This window comes from Fulmarus glacialis, unplaced genomic scaffold (assembly GCF_000690835.1).
Source record: "Fulmarus glacialis isolate BGI_N327 unplaced genomic scaffold, ASM69083v1 scaffold46070, whole genome shotgun sequence".
Lineage (NCBI taxonomy): Eukaryota > Metazoa > Chordata > Aves > Procellariiformes > Procellariidae > Fulmarus > Fulmarus glacialis.
Window position 1 is genome coordinate 1 of NW_009189131.1, and position 11534 is coordinate 11534.

The following is an 11534-nucleotide window of genomic DNA, read 5'->3' on the forward strand; positions in this document are numbered from 1 at the left end:
GGGCGGCGGCCGCCATGGAAACCCCCTGCCTCCGGAGCGGGGCCGGGCCGGGCGGGGTCAGCGGTGGCGGCGGCCTTCAGCCTTTGTGGGGCTTACCGGGCGCCCTGCTGTCCGCTCCGCTCCTCCACCCTAGTACCGGGTTTTGACCGGTTCATGGCACTCTTCGCTGAGGTTTTCATCCTGCTTGAAACCTCTGCTGCTGCGGAGGGTTTCCAGCCCTCCGGTTAACGAACGGTGTGTAGTAGGAACTCCTCAATATAAACATGAAAGAGCTTGTCTGGCCTAGCTTTGGTCAGCTGTGTGCCCAGCAGTCTGTTCTGGAGGTCTGCCCTGCAGAGGGGAGCTGCTGCTTAGGGGTGATGATAGCCTTTTTTTTTTTTTTTTTAGGCAGCTTTTTTTAAAAAAAAATGCCACCTATGCCCAGACACTCCATAATATCCCTGAGACCCAAGTCACCACTCTGGACAATGGTCTTCGTGTAGCTTCAGAGGAGTCCAATCAACCAACATGTACGGTGAGTTTAAGATAGATTAAGGGCATACTTGAAACAGTCAGCCTTGCCTAGTCTGTAACTGGTCTTCCAAAAGTGACAAACCCCTATTTGAACCGAAGCTTTTGACAGAGACCCTACACCTTCGCTTTGTTAACCAGTGGGATTAATGTAGCAGTAGAAGGCCTAGTCTGGCTTTGTATAAATCTGTAGTCAAGCTTTTGTACTGTGTGAGTTTTCTCAGTCTTACAGTTTTTGTGTAAGCAGTAAGTGACCACTAGTAGTTATATCTCTGGCAAAACTAGCCAAAATGTGTACGGGAAACAGTTGCTGGTGCTAGTTCTTACTTTGGTGCTATTAGTGCAGTGTCCGTGGAGGAGACTTTTTGTCCTTGCTGTTATATTTGTGGCATGAGGCTTGAATGTACTGTTTGTTTTCTTTTCTAATATGAGTACTTGATGCATTTGCCATTAGGTGGGCGTGTGGATTGGGGTGGGGAGCCGCCATGAAGACGAGAAGAACAATGGGGCCGGTTACTTCCTGGAACATCTGGCCTTTAAGGTAAGGAGGTATGCTAGGTCTGGCACAGGACTGGGTGGAGAGCTGTTCTAAATATTTGCTTTTATAGTGCACTTTCGCTTTGGGAGCTGTAGCTGTTAGAAGAGAGTGCAAATCAGGTCATCTGAGTCCTAGAGACTTTGCACGTAGTATAAAAATAAACTTCAAAAGGCACCTAGTCTATATGGTGCTCTTTGAATATGCAGCAGCTTGCAAGCATGCATGAATTAAGGCAACTCTTACTTACTGGTTGGTATTTCCCCTCTTAAAGGAAAAGAAGTTGTAACAAGTGAGACTGAGTCTCTGATGCTGTGGTTCCAATACCTGACCATCCCAGCTACTGTGTAGTGCACATATAGGACTATGTTATGAAGCATGTTTCTTCAGGTTAGCAGGCAGAGCTCAAAGCAGCATTTCCTGTAGCCATTTCTTTTTCTTTGGTTTTCTTAGTGGACCAGCAAAGTTTAGAGGCTACAGCTCTTAATTTTCTAATAATGTAAGTGTCTGCTGAACAGCCCTAGGGAAGAAGGCATCTAAGCCTGGGGCTTGCTGACTTGAGTCCAGCCTGTGCCATCATAGGCAACTGCAGCATCTGGCTTGCTCCTTAAGAGATGAGCTCTGTATTAGAAGTATCTTTCTGCTCCTGTTCTGGCTTCTTCTGAATATTGCTGCTTGGATACCTAGAAACCTGCTTATTTTTGGTTTAGACTTGTTCTTGGTTTACTTCCACTGATGTGATTTTCAGCCACTGTTGTCTCTTAGTGTAGGTCTTCTCCTTCCCTGCTGGGTTTTTATTGGTCTTTCAAAATACACCTCAACCACCCTTTAGCTAGAGTAAATAATCCAAGTTTTAAATCTCTTGCTTTCTGCACTTGCTCTTGGCTCTTATGAATCACATGACAGGTTTTATTGTTTTAGGTCTTTATTGCTCTTTTCCTTGCTTTACTTCTGCCCGAGAGGGAAATCTGTTCATTTCATAATTGTGTTTATCTGTTTTCTTTAGGGTACAAAGAAGCGTCCTTGTGCTGCCTTTGAAAAGGAGGTGGAGAGTATGGGTGCTCACCTGAATGGGTACACCTCGCGGGAGCAGACTGCCTATTACATAAAAGCCTTGTCCAAGGACATGCCCAAAGGTAGGATGGCCAGCGGGCAAACTCTGATCTGGAGGTTAAGGATGAAGCAAGCGCGTGTGCTTGTCTTTCTCTCCCACCAGCATCCTTTCTAACAACAGACCAGGGAATGAAGTTAGAGTTGAGCAGTAAATTGGAGGTTCTAGTTGGTAGTTGAAGAGAGCACTGCCATGACATGGTGCTTCAAGGCTGCAAGTTCATGTGTTCCTAAAACCAGTTCTGCAAAACTCTTGTGATGTCAGGCTGCACTATATTGCCAGGAGGGAGAGGGGGGTTTCAGTAGTCTGTGGTTGTCTTACAGAGCTGAGAAACTGAGGTCAGCAACAGCTACTGTGTCAGGATGCTCAGTGTAGCTCTTGAGAGTGTTGTGTGTGCTTTGTACTACCATGCGCAGACTCCTCTTTGGGTTGGTTTTGTCCAGAGGCAGTGATTTGAGTCAGAGCTATGGGTCCTACCGTAGATGTGGGCTACACTGTAGATGTTGCAAGCTCTCTGTAAGGATTTAGCATGTTTCTGGAACAGTACCCTGCATCTGACATGCTTCACCTTCTGCAGTTGTTGCCTGGTTTCCACTGGCAGTGATGCTTGGCAAGCTGAGCTGGAGACTTCATGCTAAAACAGTGTTGTTTGTCCCTCTCTGATGCTGTGGGAATGGGTAGTACTCATCTCTATTATGTTGCATCCCCTCCGCAGCGTGGTTTGTGCTCACTCCTCTTGCAGTGCCTCTGCTGCCTGCGTGTCTCTTCTCCTTTCAGCAGCACTGGTAGCAGTCAGGCAGTGGGATTGCTAATGTAGGAAATGTGTTGCAGTTGTAGAGCTTCTGGCTGACATTGTGCAGAACTGTGCGCTGGAGGAGTCTCAGATCGAAAAGGAACGTGGCGTCATCCTTCAGGAATTGAAAGAAATCGACAGCAACTTGACAGATGTTACCTTTGATTACCTTCATGCCACTGCTTTCCAGGGGACTGCACTGGCCCGCACTGTCGAGGGGACCACGGAGAACATCAAGTGAGCAACAGGCTGGATGCGGTACACAGCCCGTGGGTTCAGTCCGTGGGGTGCATGACTGCTGCTTCTCAGCAGTGGTGACTGCATGAGGAAACCAGTCTGTACGCAGAGGTGATCTGTGCCTGTGGGCTTCTCGTTTTGTCTTGACTGTGTTTTCCCCGTTGGTGCTAGTAAAAGTACACATTCTTCTCTAGAATCCCCCTCATGCAAGACGGTAGATTGGTAGGGCCAGGTTGAACCTTCTCCCGTACTTGTCAATTTGACACTGTTGGAGAGATTAAGAGCTAGGGATGCTCACTAAAGCAGTGGCCTTGGGTGTACACACCTGTTAGGGTACTGGTAGCTCAGTGACCAGGGTCAGTACCCTAGCTGGTATTGAAGTCTATCCTTAACTCTTGCTGTCTTGGTCTGTCTTAACTGTCTTGGTCACTTGGTTTCTGTTCTCTGTGTTCTGGAATTAGAGCACAGGGAAAACACAGACAGTGCAGTCTTGCTTCTAAAAAGTATTGTTACCCCACCACTAAGGGAATCAACAACATCACTGTTGTCTCTGCACTGTGAACTTGCTTACCCTAAGTCTTTCATCCCTCCAACTCAGAGATGCTGATATATCGGGTCTCTCTGTGTTCTTTCTAGGCATCTGACTCGAGCAGATCTAGCTTCGTATGTTGATACTCACTTCAAGGCTCCTCGTATGGTCCTGGCAGCTGCTGGAGGTAAGTTCTAGGTCCTTGTGATTCTGGGAAGCCTGGCTCTTCTCAAGCTGGTGATCAAACCCCTGTCACACATCTCTAATGTAAAATCACATGATTTTGTTAAATTAAGCTGTTTAAAACTGCAAATCTCTCTCTTTCCCATTGCCAGGTATTTCCCACAAAGAGCTGGTAGATGTAGCTAGGCAACACTTCAGTGGAGTGCCTTTTACATACAAAGAGGATGCTGTGCCTCTCCTCCCGCGCTGTCGCTTCACAGGGAGTGAGGTAAAGTTGTTCTGGTCCCAAACAAAACAAGCAGCTGTTGCCAAACTGTTGAATGAATGTGAAACTAGTTATAGCTGCTTCTGAGAGGAAAAATCTGTTTGTATATCTCGGAGAAGCTGATGATGCAGCATCTTGGTAGTACCCCCATGTTCTGTTCTTGGGGTTTATTGCCACAATGTTTTGGGTTTTAGATAGGACCCAAACCCATTAGGAATGTGTGACTGTTGCTCACATAATCTGCTGGAAAACTCATATCAGAACAGCTGGTTTGTGCTCGGTAGTGCCTGGGACTGTTTCATTTCACTGGGATAATATCAAGTCCTCCAGTTTGTCAGCCTGGCATTGCAGCAGGCTGCAGACAGTGCTCATGCAGTTCTCCCCAGCTCCTTGATGATTTTCTAGATCCGTGCCAGAGATGATGCTCTGCCTGTTGCCCATATTGCTCTTGCCGTGGAGGGGCCAGGATGGGCTGATCCAGACAACGTTGTCCTCCATGTGGCTAATGCTATCATTGGACGCTATGACCGCACATTTGGAGGTGGTAAGGTAAGAGGCTTGTGAGTGTGATGGGGAGAGCCTGGAGCCTTTTAATATGAAATATTATGGAGACTCTGGTTGAATGTGCTTTATGGGAGGCTGCTGCAGTTAGCTTCCAACTGTGAAGTGGACAGGAGTCTCCTGGAAAGTAGGATAGAATGTAATTGAGGCTAATCCAGTACACTTCTTGAGAGGTGATGCTGGGAGATGAACTGAGCCTTCTCTGCTAAGTTTGGAAGAGGTTTAGCTGATGAATTCTCAGCAGCTTATTCCTACCCTCACAAACTAACCGCTCAGTGGGGGTGATGATGGAAGCAGGTCAGAGCAGTCTATAGTCTCATGATGTAAGCTTGTCTTACAACTGCAAAGCAGGTGGAACTTGTTTAAAACCCCAGTATTACATCCGTTCTCATCTGGAATCTGTCTGGCCTGCGTAACTGTGCTAACCCCTGCTACTGGGAGACCTTGCACTTCCCATTTTCTCCCACTCCTACGGTGGTATGCATACCAGCTCCTCATCTGTGGCTGGAAAAGGAAATGGTTTTGCTGGATGGACTCTTAGGCCATTGTCTGTGGCTTTTCCACCAGTGAATCTCATCTGTTGACCACATGAAGGGCCTAAATTAAGCTCTCCTTCAGCAAAGTGTTCCGCTCTGTCTTGCCTGTGGTCTTTGTGAAAACAGCTCAGTTGGAAAGAATTTGAGCTGTGAGGAAGCTGTAAGACTGGAATGGTTGATGGTATCTCCTTATTTACAGAATCAGTCCAGCAGGCTGGCTACGCTTGCTGTGGAGCATAATCTCTGCCACAGTTTCCAGACGTTCAACACCTCTTACTCTGATACCGGCCTCTTCGGTTTCCATTTTGTTTCCGATCCTCTGTCCATAGATGACATGCTGTATTGTGCTCAGGGGGAGTGGTAAGTACAACTTGGGCAAAAATTCCTGTTTAAGATCTACCCTCTTGTGGGAGACTGAGCTGGTGGGTAGTGTATTTGGTCTTCACAGAGCTGTGTCTCTGTGTGAATTCTCAGTAACTCGCATTCTGGTTAAGAGATCCTGTAAGTGGTTTCTGTAAATGTCTTAGGATGTGGCTTTTGAGGAGCTATTTTAATCTCTTAGGGCTCTTCGTGTCTTTCGTTTGTGCTTCCAAGTATTAGCACGGAAGCTTTGGTTTTTTTATATACAAGTGAGATCATTCCTTAGAGACAAGGCTTTCACAAATGCTCAAGAGGCATATCTCCGTTGTCTTGTTAAACTTGAGCAAAGCAGGCAGAGTTCCTGCCTGTTGTGTTGTGGCTGATAAATGCCCTGCTGCTGGAGTCATGCCAGTGCTTGGAGGCCTTCTGTCTGTCCGTCTTATTGTATACATGTATATCCCAGTAATGGTTCAAGGCTACATCTGAGATTCAGAGCCGAGCCGTGCTGTGTATGGAGCAGATGGAGTTAGCCCTTGCCCTAGAGACATTGCAGTTGGCAGGGGAGGAAGGGATTTAGCAGCTGGAGTCCAAACAGACTCTGTAGAACTGTCTTGTTCTTTCAGCATCAGTTTCCATAGCAGCTTGCCATGCGTGGGAACAGCTGACACGCCTGCCTTCTCTTGTGATAGCGTACCGCAGACCGCTTGCCACTGTGCCTGATGGGCAAGCTAGAGCCAGCACCAGGGCGGCTTAGACCTTTGTGAGTGTAACTCAACGTGTAACCTGCTGGCTGATATCCCCTGCCTGTAAGCTTGCGCTCTTTCTCTCGCCTCCTGTTCAGTGCTCCCCAGTTCTTAGCTGCTCTGCAGTGATCAAGAATGAATCTCAAGCTTGCAAGACAAGTGATGTTGATAATAGCTTATTTCTGCAGAGGCTTGGGAAAGGGAGGAAATCACTTTCTGTCTGAGCAGACAAACATCTTTAGGAGCTTCAGTGTTTTTTTTTATCTCCTCTCCAGGATGCGTCTGTGCACTAGTACCACAGAGTCAGAGGTGAAGAGGGCCAAGAACTATCTCCGAAATGCCATGGTGGCTCAACTGGATGGTATGTTCTGGTTTATGGATTGACCACTGTGCAGCTTTCAGAGGGTTACTGCTTATGTCTCTCCTGGGGAGCAAGAGCTCTGCTAGACATTGCAGTACTGCTGCCAGGCACTGGGCAAAACTTCCTTTCCCCTGCTCTGCATTCCTTCTGCCATGTTGTCAAAGCAGCTGACCCCAGGCTGCTCTGCTGCAGGCTAGCTCTGACTCTGTAAACTTGTAGTCGTTCTGTTGCTAGGAGTGAATAACATGCTGCCTGGTGAGGTTAGAATTGAGACCCTCAAACTGTTCTGCTTTGGCTTTAACACTTCGGAGACCGGTGAAGCAATCTTTGTATTCCTTAACTCCTGCTGGAGCTGCTTAGAGTGGTGACTGCAACTGGTACTTCATTAGAAGCTGGTTTAATGGCCAGAGTTGCTTCTATCTGCTTTGACTGATGATCAGGCTCTGCAATTCTGGAAGGCTTTCTGCTGTGCTGACCATGTGATATCTTCAACATCTAGGTACTACACCAGTGTGTGAGAATATTGGAAGCCATCTCTTAAACTACGGACGCCGTATCCCTCTGGAGGAATGGGATGCCAGGATTGCAGTAGGTATCCGTTTGTTTTGGTTGGGTACCGGGGCATGGTTGGTGTCAGCATTTTCTGGCCTTAGTTTGCTGCAGTAACATGAGACTTACTTATCCCCTAGTCAAGCTGCCTGGAGTCCAGGCGGTCAGCTCACTGACACTGATAAGGTATGTCAGAATCTCTGACATAGACTGAGTGTATCCTGTGTCCCTGTGGCTGGATTCAGTCCATCCCAGAAAGAGGGCATACGCCTAGTTAAGCAGCACAACTTGAAATTCCTTTAACAGTTTCCCTAGAGGTGGCCAGCATTTAGTTTGTGTAATTCTGCAGCCAATGTATCCCTTGGAAAGCCTCAGATTTTGGACGGCCATGTCTTCTGCTAGAAGGGTCATTAATTGCTTGTTTGATATTTATTAGGCTGTTGATGCAAGAATGGTGAGAGAAGTCTGCAGTAAATACATTTATGACAAATGCCCGGCAATTGCAGCAGTTGGTAAGTAGTACATGGTAGCTCAAAAACCAGGAAGGGGTCAAGAGCTGAGTGGAAGCGAGCTGCAGGCACTTTTCATGTGTCTGTTCTGGCCTCCTAGCCACTGTGGTTCTTTGCTGGTATCCTCCTACCTCTGCATGTTAGATGTGCCAAGGCACATTTGCCAGGAGACCAAACCTGCAGGTGATGGAGATGCAGTGGCAGCGAGCTGCTGGCTGTCCTCCCACCTCTTTACTTGCTGTGGAGCCATGACTAAGATTGGGAGTCCCATAGCTGGGTGCGGGCCCAGCGGTGTCTGCCAGGTGTCCTTACCCTGGGGTCATGGTGGTTTATGTAAGGGAATTGAAGGGACCTGATTCTCTTGTGCTGCTCTGGCACGTCTGTCTGGCCAAGGACAAATTCCTCTCGGAAAACCTGCCTGAGCAGCTCAGCTCCGCTCTGCTGCCTCCTTCCTGTGTGTTGTGGATTCCCCTCCTCCATGCAGCTGTTTCCTCTGGCCTTCAAAGTGGAGCAGCTTGGAAAAGGGAGATGGTTTTTGAACAGGAAGTTGGAATGAACTAGACAAAATCTCCGTGACTTGGTGGCTCCCTGTATTTCATACCTGTATGTGGAGCTGTACTGAGTATTGTGGAGCAGTGCGAGAAAACAACTTAATCTGAGGAAACAAGTAACAGTTTCTCTGTCAGGAGATGGTATCTGCTGGTTTTCCTGATGCAGGTTTGAGCTGTAGTTGCCTGGTTTTGTGCATAGCTGCCATGGATTGTAAGCACAGTCTGCTCTGTCATCATCTGCTTTAAGACCGTGGGAAACTGCACAGGGATTTTAACTACATCTCCAGTGACTGACTCTTGTTCTGTTCACTCAGGTCCCATTGAACAGCTCTTGGATTACAACCGTATTCGCAGTGCCATGTACTGGATCCGTTTCTAGGACATGTCCCTGCAGGTTGGAAATAGTGAAGCTGTGGACTGTGACAGGTTCCCTCTGGCTCTGAATGTTTTGTGCACCAGGGGCAAGATGAGTCCCATCAAAATGGCCGCCTTCTCGGTGTTAAATGTATAAAAATAAAAATAAATACATCCTATATGGAGTTGGTTCTGCTGGGAGTTGACTGTGTCTTGCTGGGTCGTGTATGTAGACATTGTTAATCTTGCCAAATTGGTGACGTATTGGACCAATCAGTCTTGATTTGTCAGGGCTCGTGCTAGAATCTTGTCTGTGTGTGTGTCTGCAGCCCCGCCTCCTCTGTCCTGAGCTGGCAGTGTCCTGGTTCAGAGGTCTTGTCTTTAGGCTGGTTGAAGGAAGTCTTTCCACTGGTACGAGACTGCCAGGGATAGCTCTAGCTATTTCCACTGTGCTCTTCTGTGCAGGCAGCAGCATGGTCAAACTCGGGCTGTAGCATTGCTGCTTGTGCAGATCTAAGAACAAAGGGCCCTCATCTGAGGGGACCTCTGTGCTCTCCTGCTCGTCAAGGAGATCAAAATGTATCTATGGAAAGTTGCTCCTCTTCCTGTCCCTGGGGTGTGGTGTTAGTGTTTCTGGTCTGGCTGTTTGTGACCCTCTTACTGGAGTGACCGCCTCTGCGGTAGGGGCAGTTTGTGCAACCCCTCTCTCCCTAATCAGTTACAGGCAAAACTGGTCACCTGAGTTCCCGCCACCTGTTGAAGCTGGTGAAGGTGATCAGCGTGGCCTTGCCAGATGCTGCCTCAGTACGGTTGAGGCGGTTGTCCCTAGCAGAGTTGTCCCTAGCTGTTGCTAGACAAACATCTTTCCAGAGCCTACGTGGGGATATGCTACCTCTCATCTTAAGCTTCCTGGTTATCTGTAAACCAGTTCAATAATGAACAGAGATTGTTGTGGAGTATGTTGGTGTTGGTCTACACATTCCTCATGCGGATGAGCCTCCAGCTATCCAGTCAGTCTCGAAGCTGCTGACTGAAGTATAGGGTGACCTGGCCGATACCTGGAAAATAATCTCTAGGTCTGAATAGTTGAAAGAGCTACCCAGCCCTTTCTGCTTTTTCTGGGGTTAATCTGGTTGTTGCTCTCTTGTCTTGCCTCCGGGAAGCTGGAACATGGAACAGAAAGGATGAAACTGAGCAAGGGGGTTGGAGAAAAGCTTCCCACCAGGTGGCACTAGCCTGTCACAGCTATCCTTGGAAGCTGCGAGGTACTCCTGTTTAATTTTTGTCTTTGGGATAAATCTCCCTGGGATTCTCATTTAATTTCCAGGTGCTGCCCTGACAAGTGGGATTTAAAAATAGTGTAAAAGTTTCTAGGAGTTAGTCATTACACTTGAGACTAATCCAGTGTACTAAATCATTTGTGCTGAATCTGGATTCTTGATGAGAGAGTCACTGTGTCTGAACTCATTGCGTATACTAGGCAAGTTTGAAACTGTTAAATGTTCTTGATGCAATTTGGGTTTAACTATCATCGCAAGCTCTGGCTCGTTACAAGTGCACTGAGGGCTGAAAAACTAAACAAGCTCACTTACGCCTCAAGCCTTGTGGAACCAGTAAATGGTTCTGTCTTGGTTTTGTGACTGCAATCAGACTGTAATCCTCTTTTGTCTTCCATTGCTATATATCCCCCCCCTTCCCCCCCCCCGAGGTGAGCTTCCAGGGTGTTTTGCAGTTGGTGAGAAATACAAGGAAAGGGAGATGTACATCCTTGCTTTAGCATTTCCTACAAGTTTTCTTCTCTGGAGGTATCTGCTTGGGAATGGTTGTTTTCCTTGAGTAATTCCCCAGGCCCTCCTGCACTACTTTGTACGAGGAACAAATTCAAACCCCTCTGCAACTGCTCCTTTCCAAATTGCTCTGTTTCTCTGCAAAAGCAGCAGGCTGGCTGTGCTGAGCAGCATACTCCCAGCATTTCAGCGAGGACTAACACCCGCTCCCTCCTGACCAAGAGGCTGCAGCTCTGCAAGGGTGGCGGGCTTATGCAGCGTTAGAAGGTATTTTATAGATGCTTTTATCCATGCAGAAATGTGAGTATCTGGGCTGATCTGGACTAGGAACCGTGCCCTCGTGAGGGGCATTGGATGCAGAGAGCTGTTGGGTGCCTGCTAGCAGCTAGGAGTCGAGGCTGAGCCGTGCCCCAGATGTTGGCATCTTCTGGCTGCAGTTCCAATGGCACTCTGCCTTGTAGTGCCTGTCGTGTTCGGGTGCTGTGGCAGTCCGTGCTTCCATGCGTCTCACCAGCTGTTAAGGATTGAGAAGTTTGCGATACCATTTTTCCTTGGTAAACAACAAGCAGCCGGACTGGGGATCTAAAAGATGGGGAGGGGAAACCCATTCAGGAATCGAGAGTGTTATTGCTTACGGGTGAAGACACCCACACTCTGAGCCTTAGTGAGGGGCTTGATAAGTGTAACCTGGAATTAGTACAGAGTCGCCAGGCATTTGGCAGCCGAATCCCTCGGTGCTGGAGGAACTGAAGCTCTAATCTTGTTGGCAGGTCTCTTGCTGTTTGAGCCGTAGGGGTGTGTTTCTGTTCCTCCATTGGAGCAACCTCAGTCCAAGGGAATCCAAATAGGGAAATGTCTACCTCAGTGCTTTTCCCGAACCTTGAAAAAGTGAGATCTTTCTCTGGACCTCTCCCCTCCCCTTCCTGTGGTTTCCGCTGCCCAGTGAAGGACAGTGGCAGTGCCAGAGGAGGGAGTTGGAACCATCCCTAGAACAGGGCAATTTCTGAAACTGGAGATGGCCTGAGTGACCTAATAAATCTGTTTCCTGGCTCCCTGGACA

The 11534-nt window shown here is 47.9% G+C and overlaps 1 protein-coding gene across 1 annotated transcript; it reads left to right on the top strand.

The window, feature by feature from the left end:
* Positions 1-391: 391 nt before the first annotated feature.
* Positions 392-8890, top strand: LOC104070262 (cytochrome b-c1 complex subunit 1, mitochondrial; the record flags this gene model as incomplete). The annotated part of the gene is made up of 12 exons (XM_009581102.1): positions 392-514; positions 965-1051; positions 2052-2181; positions 2988-3186; positions 3823-3902; positions 4051-4166; positions 4569-4712; positions 5460-5620; positions 6639-6724; positions 7224-7312; positions 7710-7785; positions 8648-8890. Coding segments are annotated over 12 exons (1356 nt in total), but the record flags the coding sequence as incomplete, so codon positions are not given.
* Between the last annotated feature and the right edge of the window lie 2644 nt (positions 8891-11534).